This window comes from Mustela nivalis, assembly GCF_964662115.1.
Source record: "Mustela nivalis genome assembly, chromosome: 14".
In the NCBI taxonomy this organism is placed as follows: Eukaryota; Metazoa; Chordata; class Mammalia; order Carnivora; family Mustelidae; genus Mustela; species Mustela nivalis.
The window spans coordinates 76,586,805-76,606,943 of NC_139033.1; the positions used below are offsets into that span (position 1 = coordinate 76,586,805).

A 20,139-nucleotide genomic window follows, 5' to 3' on the forward strand; every position below is an offset into this window, starting at 1 on the left:
TGAAAACTCACAAAAGCTGGCAAAGAGATTTGTCTCAGACAAGGCGAGGAGCAGCCAAGATCCTTTAGAACAGCGCAACTCCAAGCCAGGCAGGCTGCTGGGGCAGAGGTGAGGGCAGAAGGCCCAATGCCCGGCCATGACCACTTGGGGAAGGAGCTCTAGCTTTGGAAAAAAGATAGTTTTCCTCTTCACCTTCGTCGACCTCACTCAGAAGTCCCCAAATCACAGAATATCTTCTAAGATCAGCTACCCCATATTAAATACCTGAATTACCATTTTACTCATTTTCTGATTATGAAATCAGCTTGCGTCCTAACTGGTTTGGCTCCTGGAGTTGGTCTAAGAACTGCTGAATCTTCAGTGTCCCTCCTTTTCTCCCTTAGACGATCCTGTCGCACGCAGGCACCCATGGCCCCTGCCAGCCTGGGGGCCCTGGAGGCCCGACCAGCCCCAGTCCGGCCAGCCCTCCGCGCGGACTACCCAGCCTAGAATCCAAGCGGCGCCACTCCCACCCTGCCCCTCCCTGTGACATCCACCAGCGACGGCGCAATCTGGGTCTGCTTTCCCCGGGCGGAGCTGGGAACAGTGCCACCGGGAGCCCGGGAGGGCCCCTCGGTTGCAGCGGTGGGTGCTCCCAGCCCCCCAAGGCAGGGCTCAGTGGCAAGGTAAGCGCGGAATCACCAGTGGCAGAGCCTTTTTAAGCAGACCCTACATTCAAATTCTTTATCTCCAAGTTGAGGGCTGTGGCCCCTGCTCCCAAGGACGCGCAGCCGCATGGACATGCAGCATGTAAGTACACATCCTGTAGCTGAAACCCCGGGAACCCCGGGGCGTGGCGGGAGCCATCAGAACGTGGTTGAGTAGCACCTGCGTCTCCGCGGGGAGGCCCCAGTAGCCCATTCGGCTCTTGGCCCCACCTCGTGCAGACGCAGACCACCAGGTCCTTGTGGCTTCCTCTGGCCCGGGGTCTTCCCTTCGCACGGTTGTGAGGAGACAGGAAGGAACCGAGCCCTTCTCGGTAGCAGTACCTACAGAAAGCTGCCTCAGTCTCCCCAGTCTGCACCCCAAGCCTCGTGGGGCCCAGTCCTGCTCCTGCAGCTCTGCCAGCCGAGACATGAGTCATGGAAACCAGAGCTCACAGGGGTGCCGCGGGCGAAGAGCATGGAGCAGGTCTTCAAGGTACAGCCAGACCAAGGGCTCCTATGTCGCAGCAGCCAGCCGCCCCGGACCGGCTCCAGTGGGCACACACCCTACATGTCCACAACGGAACCTAGCCCTGGGTGGCATGTGCTGATGGCAAAGAAATTACTGAACTAATTAAAAGACAAATATTTTAATCTAGTTTTCCCACTTCATACTAAATCATTAATACAGGTCACAAACTGCATTTCTGCAGACATCTAGAAAACAACCAGAAGTGTGTATATATCTCTCTCTATAGATCTTATTAATAAATTTTATTCGGACAAGAGAACTTGTGCCACAACAGTTTAAACAGCATGATTAAAGACCGCAGCACTCCCGAGAGTGGTCACAGGTATGTACAGTGTGGGAAGGAAAGCTGCACCTCAGAGCCGATCATGATCAAGTTAAAAACACCTCACATACAGCACACGTGCCAATAAACTCCTTCAGGTCATGACCAGCATGAAGAAAATCAGGACACAGATTTCAGCCAACGTTCTGTAAATGTGCACAGCAATATGCTGCATTTAAGAATTAAAATCAGATTCTACTGTAGTGTTAGCATCAAGCCCTTAGGAGAACCCCCCTCCCCATCTCCTTTTGCATTTACACACGCCAAAAACTATTCACACTTAGGGCGGGGCTGGGCAGCTGGCCACAGAACCAACAGGTCCTTGCCTGCGTGGGGACAGTGCGGGCTAATACTGAAGGTCTCTTTACATCCTGGCTCACAGCCGCCTTCTGGCTGCCACTCCATCTATCTGTCGTTAAAGAAAACCAGGAGAAAGCAATGCAGGTCTCTGGGAATCTCCTCCCTTCCAGAAGGAAAATGCTCTGCCAATTCAAGTTTCATTCAGGAAGACGGAAGGATTTAAGGCTTCGGTGACAATTATAATCCTCTGAGAAATTATTTTCCCTTATAGTCAAGATAAGATAATAGTGTTTACTGTACTTTCTCTTGACTCTTAAAATCCCTGGTATCAGTGTAGGCAACTTGCACCTGCAATGGAGTCTGCGCGAGAGGAAGGTGTCTCCTCCTCCCGAAGGCTGTCCCAGATGACTCTCGTGGAGCACTTGTCAGCCCCTGGCTCCCGAGGAAGCAGAAGGACAACGAGGTTCCAGCGCTCTAGTAGGTCGAGGAAGCTGTGCTCATGGCATCGTCCGAGACTTTGGTGCTGGCGGGGTGGGTGCTTGCAAAATACTTGACGTCACTGTCCCGATCCATCTGAAGAGCCATGATGGTCTGTTCCACGGCTTCCTGATGACAGCTGGCAGAGGTTAAGAAATATTCTGGAGACACAAAGTGCAGATTACATATAAAATTAGTTTAATAATTCATAGTTTTAGCAGGCGTAAGTATACTAAGTTCTTAGTCACAAAGTGTAAACACAAGCTATGTTGAATTATAAACAGTAATCCAGATTTGTGTAATACAAAAACATCCCCAAACATGAGAGAATTTGAAGATTTATCTTGATTATTTCTAGAACAGACCAAATGGCAGCGAAGCTGACACAATAAAACTTTTACTTGGGATAGCTATTAATTTACTCAGTAAAAATGCTCCAAATACCAATCACACACATGAGTGAAAACCAGTCTTCTCTAGCCATTTCCTTATAATTGCTATTAAAACGATAAATGAATTCTAAAGGAGAAAAAAGCAGTGTTCATTTACCCATATTCTTAGACATCTACTGCAAACCTTTCTGTGCTGCACTCACGAGTTTATGCATTAAATGGTATTTATTAGGCATTTTGGGGGGAGGACAATAAATGAAATGAGCTAAATCTCGAGCAGCTTATTAGGATGTGCAGCAAAGCAAATCCTCAGGGGCGCCTGTCTTCTGTCTAAGGAAAGAAGAGGAGGAGGAAACACAAACATGCCTCCCGGCCTCGAACAGCAGTAACACCTGTCACGTGGGGCTGACCGAAGGCAAGAGTTTTTCCTCCGGTCTTAGAGCGACTATCCAATCTCTCAAACTAAGTCTGCAATTATAAAAGAAATGCTCTGGGGTCGGAAGGTAAACAAGTCCCTGTCCTCCAACCTGTGTCCCCTCTCAGGGGAGAGGACAAATCTATCAGATTACATCTGCAGACATACAATACTCCCTCCGTGGAGTCCCCACGCATGCTCTCCGCCACACTCAGTTTTCCCAACGAGCCACCCACCTTTCTCCAGCAGAGTCTGTCTTAGTGTCTTGGCGAGCAGCACTCGAACGTTGGGAACCCTGTCATTCGCCAAGGTCAGCAGATGCGGCATCAGATGCACAGCGAACTGCTCCATGGGAAGGCAGTCGTCCTCAATGACGGTCTAGGAAAGACAAACAGCAGCTTCACATCCGCCCGTTAATCCACCAAACCAGAATACTGGCGAATGTTAGTGCTGAGAGATGACTGAAGTGCTCCAGATTTTAGTTACTTCTTTTTAAACCAATATTCCAGGCCCTTGGGAACTCAAAGCTAAGAGGACATAATTTTAAGTCCCCACAGATAGTTTTTTAACAGTTCCACTGATTCCTGGAGTGTACGCAGTCACCCGCATTTACCCGCCCGTGCCGTGGACCCCGGGCACCCCCTAGTGGACGGCTGTGCGATGGCAGACGCCGACTCTAGGGAGACTCTAGGGAACCCGTGAACCTGGGAAGAGCCAGAGGCAAAACTCTGGTCCTTAAAGGTGAGAAAGAGGGTGTGGAGAGGCAAAGAGTGAAAGTTTCAGATAGAAAAATGGGTCACAAATGGGTAAGTCTTCACGTACCTGGCAGACAAAGACAAAGGCTTGCCGACCAGACCACTTGGGACATCTACCAAAGTTCTCCACAAGCTCATTGATGAGGTCCACTCCAAACGTGGGGGGCGTGGCCATGTGCAGCTTCTTCACCATCTCGCTGACCTACAAGACGCAGCACAGAGATATAAGGAATAGCTTCTGCTCTAGGAGCTTACTGAACAGTGTGCTGCTCAAAAACTGTAAAAATTGTAACACATACCAACTTGTAGGAAATCCAACGAACAGAAGAAACTTTATCTGCACATAGATTCAGAGCAATGGGACGTAAATAGTCATAAACATCTCTGGGACTATATAATTCTAGAAGTAAAATCAGCTGTCTATAAAAATGAATTATAAAAATAAAATATAATTAAAATTTTAAAATAAATGAAAATAGGTTAATCATCTGAGTAATTTGTAATTCTGGATACTATTTGTAAGATGAACACATGCAAAGACTGGAAATTAAGGGTCTCTCATGCATAGCTGTCTCTAATCTGTACGTATCTAGAAACGCATTTAAACACTATGCAAGTTCAAGAAGTCTCTCCTCCACTCAAATGTAAGGAAAACAAATGCTGCAGAACTGTCTACAGGAACTGAGACAGAGCAATGCATTTCCTATTCAACTGGGACACGAACACATTTTTTCCACAGTAACTGTTCAGAATGCTAAGAAACTTCCATCTACAAATCAGTTTCCAGACAAGACGTTCCAGCAGTATCAGGTAACCTGATGTCTATCTGTCAAGGCTCTGAGCAGCTTCTAAGGGAATGATACGTTTACTAGGGATAACAGAAGTGAAGAGGTTGCCTGGAGACTGTTCTTTTTACAACCGGGGACACGTGAAGACTGACGGTGTACACCAGGCTACTCTGAGTAGACACAACAATGCCCTTGAAAAAATACCTCCTATAGGAATGAGATTTTTGCTTTTCAGATTTTACATTTAAGACTATTTATATGCATAATCAGCAGAGAGTAAATTATAAGCATGAATATATGTAATACAGCAATGACCAATGTGTCTGTTTATGTACACACACACACACACACACACACACACACTACTCAGATGAGAAGCACGCTTATTGACTCCATTTTCTGACACTGCAAACTTTCTTGCTGGCCTCCCTGCGGTGTATACCACATGAGAAAATCTGGGGTCAGGAAAGCTGAGGGGCCGCTCAGCAGGCAGGATTTGAGGGACACATGCTGGGGGACAGGCGTAAAGCCCCATGCACTCTGGGGCCCTTCTTTTTACCGAGCCTGAGCCTTATAGCAGCAAAGCCCACCCACCCATGGACACAGGCGAACATGCTGTGGCTGGTGGCAGAGGAGAAGAACTCTCTCCCACAGAGGAGGGCAGCCAACCTTCTTAAGCCAAGACCCTACACTGATAACTACACAAGTCTCCTCCTGCTGGGGCGGGGGGCAGGAACCTCTGCCCACCACAGACCGCAGATTCAAAGCAGAGACTGGATGCTACAGGGGAGAGGGTAAGTCTCTGAGAAAGCCCAGGGACCCAGGGCTTCCCAGAGACTGAGGTTGAACCAAAATAACAGAGATTCTCCCCTTCCCCAGCACAAGCCTACCATGTCTTACCAACAGTCTCCAGCTAGGGGAGGAGAAGAGACACCCCAGTTACCAAGGGTTCGTGCCAGCTGCAAGCCAAGGGTGGGACACTAACACATCAGAAGGCCCCCTGGGACCCCAGCTCCCACCCTCAGCAAAGGCCACTGGCAGGCCATGGTGAAAAGCAGCAAAGCTTACCCGGCTCTGAGAGCAGTCACAGCAACAACAAAGCCCAAACCCAGCTTGCTCCTAATTAGACAGACCCAACCCTCCACCCTAATGGCAGAAGAGAGGTGCCTACATTCAGTCAGAAACCCAGCAAGCCAGGACTCAGTGAACGAAGAAAACAACAACAAAAAACCACCAAGACTATCAGTCCCAATCTAAACCCAGCAAAGACATCTTTTAAAAATGCCAAGTGAGGTCTGGAATCCAGAATACAGAGAAAAACACAACTCAACCCAATTTAAGACAAACACCCACTTAAAAAATGGGCATCAGACTTGCACAGGCATTTCTCTGGATTATATGCAAATGGCCAACAAGCATATGAAAAGGTGTTAACCACCACCAGTCATTAAGGAAATGCAAATCAGAATCACAAAAAAACACTGCTTCACAACCACTAGAATGATGGCTATAATTTGGTAAAAAAAAAAAAGGAAAACACCAAATGTTGGGGAGGATGTGGTGAAACTGGAATCCTTGTGCACTGCTTGTGGGAATGCAAAACGGGACAACTGCTGTGGAAAATATTTTGATGCTTCCTCAACAAATTAAACAGAATTATCCAATAACCCAGCAAATCCACCACAAAATAACTGAAGATAGGTGTTCAATGAAAAATCTGTACATGAATGTTCATAGCAGCAACAGTCACAGCAATAAAATATGTAGAAACAACCAAACATGCATCGATGGATGAATGAATCTTGAGAAGTGGTATATGACAGAGTATTATTCAGTTACAAAAATAAAGTTCTGACACATGCTACAGCATGCATGAATCTTGAAAACATTATGCTAAGTGAAGAAGTCAGACACAAAAGGCCACATGTCATAAAATTCCACTTTTATGTTCAGAATAGGCAAATCCGGAGAGTAGGTTAACAGTTGCTAGAAGGTGAGGGCACAGAAGGATGAGGAATGACTGTGGAAATCTCCTTTGGGAGATTGGAATGTTCTAGAACTAGACAATGGTAATGGTTGCACAACACTACGGGTATACTAAATTTCCACCAATGGCAATTTTGGTTATGTGTATCTTACCAGAGTAAGAAAAAAAAGGCGAAATAGGTAAAAAACAAAAAAACAAAAAACTAAAACAAAAAGCCCTGAATATATTCACTGCTAGCAAGACCTGCACTTCAAGCAATGTTTTATAGTACACCAGACAGAAACTTGTATCTACACAAAGTGATGAACAAATAGCAAAAAGGTGAAGATGAACTAAGTAAATACCCCTCCGAAACATAGTCCAGTAAATTTTGAGAACTTACTCAGCCAGTTCAGCTCGAAAGCGCCAATTTCTACTATTATCTGTCACCAAAAACTCCTGAAGCTGATAAAGATATTCTCTTCTTTTGTCAATATGAAGAAGCTGAAGTGACAAAATAAAAAATATTTGCTAAGATATAGGTATTATTACTTTTACTAGACTGCTTGACAACAACTATAATATAGTTAATTCTTCTGAGAACATATGTAGTAGGTACATCTAATTGTTTTAAAAATTGACAGGTCATTTTCTCTGATAATCCCATTCACCTTTAAGAGTCTGATCTTTTTTGGAAATATTTGTTCCCTGAGCCATGCATCATCTCCTCTGAACCCTACAGTGCCTTAGTTACAGACATATGGTAGGACTGACCCACTGTATTCCTAGGGCACCCTTGTTACCGTGAACTCTGTGAGGACAGTCATGTGCTCTCACTCACATGAGTGAGCCCAGTGCCTGGCACCGTGATAGCACGTGGCAGGTACTCAATAAATATTTGCTGAGTGAAAGAAAATTTATCCCAATAATTGCTCTACGGCCATTTTAAAGTAGGTTTCTGGTTGCTAAGGGGGAAAACCCTAAAATTTGATATATACAGAAGCAAGCAAACTTAACTTTGTATTGAACAGTTAAGAATCACGCAGAAATAAAAGCACTCTGAGAGTACAGGTTCATAGGGTATGTTCCAAGAACAAGGTACTTTAGGAAATCTTGGACGTTTTTTTGGTTAACTTGATGTTGGACATAATATCGGTGGAGTAATTCTGAACTACCTGAAGTATACTGTGGAACAGACTAAACGACTGAGTATGTTCATGTTAAGAACAGAGTTTTTACCATGAAAGAAAAGGAAAAACACAAAGTGTTTTTGTGAAAAAGGAAAGTAAATGGTGTGGGACTGGAAGAGGAGTTATCAATATGAACTCAGTAATTAAAAAAAAAAAAAAAAAAAAAAAACCCAAACCAAAAAACCACTCCTAGGTCCTGTTCCTACAGAGAGGAAATGACCCCCAGGGAGCAGCGTGCACATCGGCCTGGGTCGCAGTTCTAACTCCCCGCACTCCGCTGGAAAACCCAGGCTCCTTGGAGAAACAGCGGACTCGGGGCTGGGGCACAGAAAGGAGAAGGTGGGCCCGGAAGCAAGGATGTGCTTAACGTGAGGGGACAGATCAGAGGGGCACGGGAGGCAGCTTTCGGGGGCTCCTGTCAGCCAAACTCATGTTCAGAACCAAGGACAGAAATGGATTACTCTGAATAGGAAAAATTCCAGAGTTCACACCTAACACACACAAAAAAAACTTCCAAGGAGGGGGAGGGAGAGAAGGAAAAGATGAATTTTACATGAGAATGCCAACTAATAAATGGAGAAGGAATTATAAAAATAGAAAATCGGCATTTTACAACCAGCATAGTAATGACTGATTGAGGTGAGACCCGTGTATAGATGCACGGATCAAAGCTCTGGGTGACAGTCTAGGGGTGGGGGGGAAGTGTTTTCAGTTTGAAGGTCTCCCCCCGACTCCAAGTGATGACTAATCAGGGAGGTGACAGGTGGTTTTACAGTGGAGGGAGTGGGCCCACACCACCACAGTCGCCTGTCCAGAGTCAGCATCGCCTGTGAGGCAGTGATCGTGCACTACCCCCACGGGACATGCGGACAGGTCACGTGCCAGCCCACCAAAGCCGCGGAACCGACTCTCAATGCATAACACGTGTAGACTGATGGCCATCTGCAACACAAGCAGCTCAGCCTCTTCAAAGATGCTTGTGACATTAAAGACACAAGTCAGGAAACTGTTCTGGAGTTAAGAGGGCTAAAGAGACTATATTTAAATTCAATATGCAATTCCTGATTGGATTCTGAATTGGGGGTGGTGGCAGGGAGCTCTAATGACACGTCAATGGAACAGGCTGAGAAATTTCAGTATGATCTGTATAAAACAATACAGTGTCAAACACAGTACCAATGTTTTTTGAAAGTAGGATTGTATCACTTCTGTACCTCCAAACTTCAAACTATAAGAGCCAACTTCAAGGTTATAGTTTAAGGAACAACAATATTCCAGGACTAACAAGTTGTAAGATCACAGGTGTTTACCTCCAAGACCAGAGATCCATACCGACTCCTAAAATATGGACTTTTAAAACATCACATAGCGCCTCCGAACTTAATGTTCATGGAATTTTTGTACATATATTTAATTCAATAATTTTGAAAAGTGCTTGTAATCATGATCTAACAGTGTTTAAAAATGAAATTTAGTATAATGATTTTAAAATTAAAAATTAAGGTGCCTCCTTAGCGCAGTAGGCAGCGCGTCAGTCTCATAAAATTAAAAATTGAAAGGACAGGGGCGCCTGGGTGGCTCAGTGGGTTAAGCCTCTGCCTTCGGCTCAGGTCATGATCCCAGGGTCCTGGGATCGAGCCCCGCATCGGGCTCTCTGCTCGGCAGGGAGCCTGCTTCCTCCTCTCTCTGCGCCTGCCTCTCTGCCTACTTGTGATCTCTGTCAAATAAATAAATTAAAAAAAAAAAAAATTGAAAGGACACCAGCTAAAGTGATCAGAATGGGACTACCTCATTTTTTTTTTTTTAAATTTTAAAACTTTTTTTTTTTTTTTTAAGATTTTATTTGACAGAGAGAGAGAGAAATCACAAGTAGGCAGAGAGGCAGGCAGAGAGAGAGAGGGAAGCAGACTCCCCACTGAGCAGAGAGCCCGATGATGTGGGGCTCGATCCCAGGACCCTGGGATGACCTGAGCCGAAGGCAGAGGCTTAACCCACTGAGCCACCCAGGCGCCCCTCATTTTTTTTTTTTTAAGTCACATCTCACTATCAGCTCATGACTCTGTCTTCTTACATAGAACACATAGGGAAACTTCATCTTGGTGGATAGAGAAAACCAAAAATTCCACAGTGGAACTTTAGTCTGTTTTTATGCAGAAAAATTTTAAAAGTTACCTTCAGAAAATCATGCAAATGTTTAAGAACACCTATCCTGACTTCGTCGAGGTCTTTTAAAAATCCATTAAAGATCGGAACGAGATCTGCAGCTGTCAGTTGGTCTCCGAGAATAACTGCAAGCTCGTGGATGGAGAAGGCTAACGTTCTTCGAACTTTCCACTGCAGAGATAAAGATGACCGCATTCATAAGCGACGCACACAGTACTGAGCACTTTACCTCTCAGCCGGCGTGTGAAGGCGAACAGATCTGGATGTTCCCAAGCTCAAACAATTAAATCGGAACAGAAGTAATGGTTAAGAACAGAAGCTCGGCTTTAAATGCCTGCTGTCTCAAAAACTGACAGAGAAATTTCAAAGCCCTACACAGTACGTATTAATCTCCTTTCATTTACAAAGGGAAAAAAGTCTGAAATCACTACTAGCATAGTCTTTGTAGTTCTCTGAACACTGGACGCCTGAATTACAGGTGTCCCACAGGCTGGTGAGTATTGTCCTTGCTTGACTGTTCCCCTTCTGATTCTTGTACAGTCTATCTTATGGTTAAAAAAAACAATGAAATTTGTTTTTAGGGAATTAGCAATTAAAGAAATGTAAGAATGGGAAAATGTAGGGAAGTTTACATTAAAAACATTTTTTATGTTGCTTTAGTTTAAAAATTTTTTACTTTGCTACTCAGCTTAGAACACTCTACTTGCTGAGAATTTACAGCAAGAGTTTTATTCCCAATCCCAAACACTAGACCCCACTCTTGAAATAAAATTTCATACCCACATTCAAGCAGATGAAGGCAGAGATGTTCTGATGGAGGGGAGGGGAGAGGAAGGGATAGAGGCATGAAGCCCTGCCCATCCGGGGCATTCCTAGTCACCAGGGGCCCTGAGGTGCACACCCCACAGGAATGGTGAAAAGGCCTGTGGAACGAAGACAGAAAACTGCCAGTGTGGAGGGTACTGCACTCTGCAGAGTGGGCCTTTGCAGTCCCCTACCCAGTTCCACTGGTGAAGAAGTGTGTGAACACAGGATAAATTCACTTCACCCGGACCCTGGCTAACCTCATAGGTCAGAGAAGGAACTTAAACTATGTTCTCTTAAGATTACTTTCAACTGCTACCTTGCTGAGTCAACAGCACAACTTGAAAAAATGCATTACCAACACATTTAAGGGAAAATTATTCATATCTCAGTATAAATTAGTCTAACCAGACTGCTTTCTTAATAACCAAGAGATGAATTTCACCAAATAGATCTTCTGGAAGAGGGGCAAAATTTTGGTGTATGATACAGAAAGAAAGCAGACCTAACAGGAGGGGAAGTTAAGTCAACAAGATCTAGGAAAAGAGCCACAAAATCACACGGATATCCAGGCAAGATGGCCTAGGGTCAGTATTTCACATTTTCTTTTCTTTCGGAGGGGATGGTGTTGGTAATGTGTAGGTCTCGAGGAGAGCATGCTCAGGTGTGCTTGTGTACACACACACATACACACAAACACACATACATACAGCTTCCCTGGCCTTTACTGCAACGCTCACCGACCCAGGGCCCAGAGCTCAGCAGAGCTAAAACTACTACAGTTCTATCAAGGTTTTAAGAAAATAAAAGAAGCATTTATAACACTGTGCATAGAAACAATCTACACAAAACTTAAGACAGTAACACATTTGTAAGTTAGGAACTTGGGCAGGTCAGATGCAATAATTTCCAAAGGGTAGAACTTGGACCACACAAAAGCAAGCTCTCTGGTATTACTTTTGAGCTCTTCTGCACGTGACTTCCTGTAATACTAAGTATTTGCTGGAACATGAACAGAAGCCCTACCGGGCTCTGCGGGGCACGTCCACACACACCCACCTGCATGTCTGACGCCAGCGTCTCATAGGTCTCTCTCAGGCAGTGCCAGTTCTGCCTGCCCAGGGTCAGGGCCACGCCGGGAAGGCTGTATGCACAGTGCTTCGCGATCTCAGTGTCGACTGTCTGTGCACGAGACGGGTCCGTCATAGATAAATACTGATCTAACAGAGCCTGAGGCACAACATCCTGATGGAGAGAGACACACAGCCCGGACTTAGTGTAGCAGGCCAGGCATAAATTGAGTAAACTTATTTTTATTTTATTTTATTTCTATTTCTTTTTTAAAAAATTTTTTTTTTTTTAATTTATCTGATAGAGATCACAAGTAGTCAGAGAGGCAGGCAGAGAGAGAGGAAGGAAAGCAGGCTCCCTGCTGAGCAGAGAGCCTGATGCGGGACTCGATCCCAGGACCCTGGGATCATGACCTGAGCCGAAAGCAGAGGCTTAACCCACTGAGCCACCCAGGCGCCCTGAGTAAACTTATTTTTAAATAGATGAAGAATAACAGAGCATCTCAACGAGCAGAGAAAAACCCAGTCTCAAAGTTCCAGGGATCTACTGAGAAGAGGTAAGAAAAACATGCTAAGGAAAATATACATGTAAATAAAGGCAGCCACTCTAGAAGAAAAACAGGAAGATCTTAAAACAGAATACAGTGTAGGGGATGATTAGAACTGATTACTGTATTGAAAAGCTGCATCAACAGTAGGACTAGCACCTCTCAACACTGGCCAGGTTGGTCAAGTCTGACGTCATCTCGTGAATGGGACAGAACAGGGGCACTATTACCAACCTGGATTTTATAAAACCACCACCTACCTTTCAATGGAAATTGAGCAATTACCTATAAAATTTAAGAGTGAATAAATTTCTAACTGTTCATATAAACATTAGGAAAAGAAGAATGTCCACACAATCTTGTTAATGTACACATTACACAGCTCTGGGAGAACACGCAAAATAAACAACACTGGTTGGGGGTGCGGGAAGCGCACACGCGCATACACACATACAGAGGCAAGGTACAAATTAGTATATTCCAAATATTCCATAAGAATATTTTCCCCACATTTAAAATTTCTGAAACTGGCAGGTAACTCGCCATTGATGGTGCTTTATATAGCTTTGGGACATTTTTTGTATTTTCATCTATGAAATTGAGCTGTATCTTGTAATGCTTGGCAAATTAGGCACCGTGAAATACCTAGGTATGATAGCATGGTTCTGTCTTTGACAGACAAAAAGGAGTCCGTGTTCTTGTTTCTGAACCCATAAAATGTTTATGAAGAAACACCTGGGTGGCTCAGATGGATAAGCGTGCGACTTGATTTTGGCTCAGGTTGTGATCTCAGGGTCATTAGATCGAGCCCCGTGGTGAGGCTCTGCTTTGGGTGAGGAATCTGCTTAAAAGTCTCTCCCCCTCTGTCCCTCCCCCTCAGAAAGGTAGGAAGGAAGGAAAGAAAGAAAGGAAGGAAGGGAAGAAGTTGTGATCCATGGTTCCTCTGAAGAATGTGATCACAGCTGTGAGAAGAGGAAGATTTCTGCTTGTATTCTACTCTATGAGTTTTCTTACCGTATTATATACTAGTATTACAAATAATTATTGATAATTTATTAATCATTAATAATTTATTAATAATAAATTAATAAAAATACAATAAAAGAACTCATTGTAAGGAGGACCACATTTGGTGGGATATGGGTTTCGAAGAGGAATGGACAAGGCACTCACCACAGAGAGACGTGCTGTCACTTACTTGCACTTTGGATCTCCTCTCCTCATCAGGGCTAAAACTACTGTTGGTGCTCAAGTCCGAATCATTATGAATATAGCAAAGCGTAGACTCCATATTCTGTTAGGAAAAAAATATTTACGTGAAGAACTGTCCCTTCTGTAAGTGTCCTTCACTTAAACCATCTTACTAAGTTACTTACCTTTCACGACTACCCAAAGATATAAATACATACAAATTCTTCAAGCTTTTAAAAGCTTATAACCATACCTAAGACCTCGTAAGAACTGCCCCCCCAACTTGAGTCTAACTTGCATAATACGTTGCTAAATGTATGCAAATGAATTCCAGAATAAACTCATGAAAATATGTAAATTGAGAAGTAATTCTGAAATGGCTCCAAGATCTAAAATTAGCTTACTTGTAAGGTAGTATTATTATATCATAGAGGGTGCTTCTGGTCAGTGCTTTATAGGTCACGGGATGTCCTATGTAGTTGTTCTTCTACTGTTGGCTATTTCTAATTTCACAAATGTTATTTTTCACCAGCTCCAAAAAACTCCAAAACAAACAAAACACCTTCTAAAATGCAGAGATACCATAGCATTCAAATCTCCAGTGATGACAGGTGGCCAGGGCTTCATTCTGAAGCACAAGTATCCTTTAAGATTTCTAATTCTACCAGCTGTCACCTAACAAGAAGCAAAACAGAAATCCACTGCCACTCTAAGAGCCCTCTCCATCCCTGGTGTGTACGCCAGCATTCTTCCCTGAGTCCATCGCTTGGCTGCTCTGATCTGGGACTGACCAATCCTGGCAACCAGTGGTGCTATTCCTTCCCTGCATTTCTCTCAACAAGGGTTAGAAATACCGATCCCACGTGATGCTGGCTGGGGGCGGGGGTGCGGCAGGAGATCGGGGTAGGATCACACAGAACAGCTCCAAGTACACAGGGAAGATGATGCTCATAACAGTACCCACCCTCACACTCCAGAGTCCAGATAATGCCACTGGCCCTCCGCAACATGGCCTCAAGTCCCGATCTTCCGCTCAGAATGCTGTGTTGCTTGCTGCAGTGAAATGGTCCCATCAGAAACAAAGCACCTCTCCAAAAAGAAAAGGGAAGAGTTAATGATTCTTGACAAAGGGCTTTGTTTCCAGTAAGACTATTTCACTGCAGTGAGCTACGTTAACACATTGAGGCTACTCCAATGGTCATGTAGACAGGATTGGGATTTACACTTCCAAGCACCGAACATGACACTAATGTCACAAAGACAGGATGTGGTGACAGTTACCTTCCCTTTATGCCAAGAGCGAGCTGAGAAAATCGGCAACAAACAGAATGCCCTCATTAGAAAGTGATTGGCTACAACTATTCCCCAACAAAAGACTCCGGATTGGAATGGAGCTCACTGGAGAAACGCGTGACTGAGTGCATTACCTCAACAGCATCGCGGATTAAAGGCACGGAGGCGTCGTGATTTATTTTACAGTTTGGTGGCTCGTTCACACCCAGCCCGTCCTGCACATCGCTTCTCCTTTCTGCATCGCTGGCCTCCTCGCGAGCGTCCAGGCTGGAAGCGCGCAGCGCGGCGGACAGCACGTCCACTTGCGCTGTGGGCGGAACAGGGAAAGGGCGTGTGAGCGGCAGAACCGGCAGCGTGCGGGCAAGTCTCTTCTCCGTTCGCACTACAGGTTATCAATGAAATGTATACTTTTTTGACCCTGCCATCAAAAAGCTGAAAAAAAAAACTACTGCGGTAAATCATTAGTCCTTCGAGAGAAAAAGGAAAAAACTAATATGCTTTCATGAGATTAAAAATGTTTATCCACTACTGTACATTATTCTGCGTTAGTATGAAAGAGAAATGCTATCTAGTTTTGGAGGTACCTCCAGTTTATTAAAAGGAGTCAAGTTCAGTGTAAGTTAACTATGTTTTGGTAGTGCAAGAATCGAACTCACAAGGCTTACTTACTAAGCTATTTAGCAGAAGAGCAGTCACACAACCCTGCCAACATAAAACAACGGTAATTACAAAGATTTTTGGTGCAGTTACATTTCAATATCTCATATCTTATTCCCGTTTATTTTATTTTCCTTTAATTCCTTTTGAAAATGAAATTAGTGGCTTAGACACCCCCCCCCCCATGTGAGCGCTGTCTTGCTTGTAGCAAACCAAAACGACAAATTACCACAAGTGATTCTTAAATCTGGCAAACACCACTACCTATGTTTGGAGTTACACCTTCTTTCTAAACATGATCCAAACTAAAGTAAGGCATTCTTCCTTCTCCCAAACAATTGAGACATGTAGCCCCCTGCCCTCCAAAAATGCTTGTTTGAATAACAATCCACCGGGATGCTCAAAATATAAAAACTCATCAATTTTAACTTCGAAATTAATTAGTAGAAAGATTAGAAAGTGTGTCCCCACTTCACTCCGAGATTATTTAAAAAAAAAAAAAAAGCAATCCAAGGGCTCTCACTGAGCGCCTGTTATGCGGCTGTAGCATTCAGGAAACTCAAGGCCAAACACATCAGGCCCCTGGCAACAGAGACACAGGAGACACGCGTGATGAGCTTCTATTCTATTGAGGTCATTGGCTGCTTAACTAAGTAAACTGAAGGTGTTTAATCATAAAGAGTTACTCATGAAAAGTATGCACATTCTTTTGAGAATTCTAGCTGCAATTTGTACTAATCCTTTCAATCAGTTTAGGCTCCCTTCTGGAATCTTTTGAAGTTTCCAAAACAAAATCAAAACAGTCCCAAAGGAGACAGCACGATACATAAAGGTTAGAATGTTTTGTCCCACATAAAGTGCACAGGGTGTGAGAAAGAGCCCTAATGCCTTTTGTTTCCCAGGATGTAACTAATCAAAAGCCTTTCATGGAAAATGCCTTATATGAGTCATTTCTCTTGAAATGGACTACATATTTCTCTTTGTCTACTTTAAGATTTGTACATTCATAAACGTTTAAATGAGTTATACTGTGAAGTTACCTTCCCCAACAAACTGATATATAAAGATAAAGACAGAGCCTAGCACTGGCTCCTGAGGAAACCTAATGCTTCCAACTCTCCACCCAGAGAATGAAGTAGAATCCAATGCCGGGCTAAATGCTGAAATTTCAGCAGGATACACCACAAGTTTAAGAAAACCGAATGCATGGGTCTTCAGCAAAATTTGCATTTTACTTAAAATATAGACTGAAATCCCAGGAACCAAGGCTGGTTTCATCATGGACTCGTGAAGAAACAGAGTCCCCAGTGAGTCATGCTCAGAAGTAGAGACAACCTAGAAACTTGGAATTTTATTCCTTCCCTAAAGAAGTTAGTACAGTTAAGCTAAAACTTTATAACAATCTCTCACTTTTATACAACATACTGGTGGTTGGTCACAAATTCCTAACAATTTATTGATTTCAATCAGGGAATAAGAGGATTTTTTCTGACCATGGCTGCCAAAATGGCCCAATTCTTCTATGGGGTCTATACTGGGTAAAAATCTGCATTTGGTGAGGTTGGGCATTCTTTCCTTTTGTAGTCTATGAGTCTAGCTAGAGTAAGCCAACATGGCATCAGTAATGCTACTCAGAGTTCAACCCTGAATCAGCCTGGTGATCCCAAATGCTAGAGATTTTGAAACTGCCCTAGACAAAGCCAGAAAAACCTCAAATTCCCTAGGTAGGTATTTCAGAAAAGAAGATCACTTACACCTTCTTCGTGTTTTCCTACTTCCCCCTTTGGCCCTCCATACAGGCTGTTTCTGTTCTAGGACTGAGAAAGGGCTCTCTTTCTCTGAGAAGAGCATCTCTCTAGTTGCTGGAAACACAAGTTTTTCTGACCAAAAATCCACCAAGAAAAAAACCCCATGAATGTTTTGACGAAGGGAAGAGTTAAATGAGCAAGACTGGGAAGCAAAAGGTGCCTTATAAGCAGCGGCCCCAACCCTGTCACGGCTTCCCAACAATGCCCACTAGCCGCTAGTGACGAGGGAAGGGGACAAGTGACGCAGAGGCCTGGGAGTGCCGAAACTCGACTTGAGCATATGCCCGAAAACGCCTTCTCTGGGCAGTGCGGCTTTACGACTCCACAGGCCAGTGGACAAGAAAAACTTACACACGCAACAGAACTAACTCAAAAGGTAGACATTTCCTGACACTTTGTGGCTGCCCACAATGGCAGAATTAGAAATGAGGACGTGTCCAAAATTAAGGTACAGCCCTTCAAAACACCTTCCGATACTAGGGACAATTAAGGCATAGTTACTGAAATTTTAACACAAGTTAAACATGCCCTCAGATGGCAATGAAATAAAAAGTTCAGAAATTCTGTAGCCAGGGACGCCTGGGTGGCTCAGTTGGTTGGGCAGCTGCCTTCGGCTCAGGTCATGATCCCAGCGTCCTGGGATCGAGTCCCATATCAGGCTCCTTGCTCCGCAGGGAGCCTGCTTCTCCGTCTGACTCTGCCTTCCACTCTGTCTGCCTGTGCTCGCTCTCGCTCGCTCTGACAAATAAATAAAATCTTAAAAAAAAAAAAAAAAAGAAATTCTGTAGCCCAAGGAGAAAATGCCCAACACTGCCCGTCTACGTTTTACTGCAGCACCCAAGACGCACAGCGGTTTGTGTGTGAGAAGTTCGCTTCCTGGGCTCTGCGAGGCCGGGATTTTGGTCTCTTTGCTGCTGCTGTGTGTTTAGTGCCGAGAAAAAGACCTCGCACAGCAGTAGGTGCTGAGTAACGCTGAGTGCACTGATGAGTCAAGGCTTATGTCCCGAGAGGGTGGTCACTATGCGCAGCAAGAACAGGGCAGCAGATGTCGATTATAGCGGGTGTAAGAGCTGAACCAGGAAGACTGGATTAAACTGCCATTCAGTACTTGTACTGAAATCACTCGCCTGTGGCCTACACATTCACAGTCCTATCTTAAGTGAAACAGGATTAGCCGCCTTCTGAAACAAAGTCGGATCCTCTAACTCGCATGTACACACAGGTCTTTTTGAAAAGGCACGCTCTCACTTTTAGCTTATTTGTTAAAAATGTTTTTAACATAGCTCATTCAAATATTTCAATTACCATCTGTTACGTGCTCTAACACGTCAGAGATCTGGCGGGTACTGGAATGCAGTGAGCATTCCCACAACAGCCCTAAAAAGCCCAGCTAGTGATCTCTTTCTCATAAAAATGGAGCATAAGATTGATTCAAAATATGTGTTACTGAAGTCTGACAAACTGAATAAACTGACAAATAGTAGGGCTGTTAAAGCTAAAAGCTTTTTTTAAAGCGAGAACCTGTAAAGACCAATGTTCATCGAGCGTTGAGTACCCTCCGCTGTGAACAGTCTGGGTTTCAGGTGGAATTTTCCGGGTCTCCACGCGTCCCATCTGGGGTGGAGGAGACAAACGCCCCGGTAAGATTCTGATGAAGGTGCTAGGAAACGGAAACCGCAGTGCCCTCTACCTCGTCAAGCCGTCCTAGAACACAGACTATTGGGTCACGGGATAAACAAGAGTGACAGGAGCCACACTGAAGAATGAGCAAAGAAAGCAAGGCTGTAAGGTTTTCATAAAAAATAATCTACCATGAGAGATTTAAAAAATACAATATTCTATTGGAAATATTCCATCCCCTGTTCTTGCCCTTGCTGCAGAATATATTAAACAGCAATGATAAAAATAATTATACAAAAGAGAATGAACTAGTGATACACAGAATGACAAGGATAAATTTCAAATACATGATGCTAAGGGACAGAAATCAGACTCAAAAAAGGCTTTTATTACCTGATTCTATTTATGTTGTATTCTGGAACAGGCAAAAATCACAGGGACAGAAGGCAGGTTGGTGGTTGCTAGTGGCTGGGAAGAAAGGACTGACTAAAGGTGTGTGAAGAAATGTTCTGGGGCGATGGAATGGTTCTGTATCTTGACAGTGGGGTGGTTACAACTGGCTGTGTGTCTAATCTCACACAAGTGTCCAATCAGAAAGCTGGATTCTACTGATATAAACTAAATCCCCCCCAAAAGAGGCTAAAAATAATGAAACTGACCATTTGCCAGTTAAATTAATGTTCAACAATCACGGACATGAACTTGCCCTTCACTCAAGTCATTTTTCTCCAAGTTTAAAATTATAACAGGAAATCTTTAAAAATGACAAATTAAAGCCAATAAAGATAACTGAGAATTTAACCACCACGGATGCAATTTTCAAAGTTTAAACACAACAGATTTTGTATGTTGTTATAAGAATACTGAAGCTATCTATCATGTTATCTGCTTTAAAAACGGGCATTTCCCAACACTTAGCAAACTGACAGTTTAGAAATTTTAGCTTCTGAAACTAACAAGGTAAAAAAAGGAAAATGGGAAGGAAAGGAAAAGGAAAATGAAGAGAAAGAGAGAGAGAGGGAGAGAAAAAGAGAGAAAGTTATTCAGTCCACAAAGTGATAGACGATCTGAAGATTTGTAGTTATGGGAGATTTTCCAAAATCAGCTTTGTGAAATTCAGATGTCACTGGATGGTTATAGAGAGTCACAAGCAGGGCTTTACTCT

General features: G+C 43.8%; 1 protein-coding gene across 11 annotated transcripts in view; it reads right to left on the reverse strand.

Moving 5' to 3' along the window:
- Positions 1-1,317: 1,317 nt before the first annotated feature.
- PPP4R1 (protein phosphatase 4 regulatory subunit 1) overlaps positions 1,318-20,139 on the reverse strand; it is a 62,668-nt gene continuing 43,846 nt past the window's right edge. For all 11 annotated transcript variants that reach the window (XM_082697343.1, XM_082697342.1, XM_082697339.1 and 8 more), the window contains 9 exons: positions 15,024-15,196; positions 13,604-13,699; positions 11,847-12,032; positions 9,993-10,154; positions 7,034-7,134; positions 4,176-4,296; positions 3,944-4,078; positions 3,358-3,499; positions 1,318-2,475 (listed from right to left, as the gene is read on the reverse strand). In XM_082697343.1, the coding sequence (XP_082553469.1) occupies positions 2,312-2,475; positions 3,358-3,499; positions 3,944-4,078; positions 4,176-4,296; positions 7,034-7,134; positions 9,993-10,154; positions 11,847-12,032; positions 13,604-13,699; positions 15,024-15,196 (1,280 nt within the window). In that variant the 3' untranslated portion in view covers positions 1,318-2,311. The remainder of the gene's footprint in view (positions 2,476-3,357; positions 3,500-3,943; positions 4,079-4,175; positions 4,297-7,033; positions 7,135-9,992; positions 10,155-11,846; positions 12,033-13,603; positions 13,700-15,023; positions 15,197-20,139) is intronic.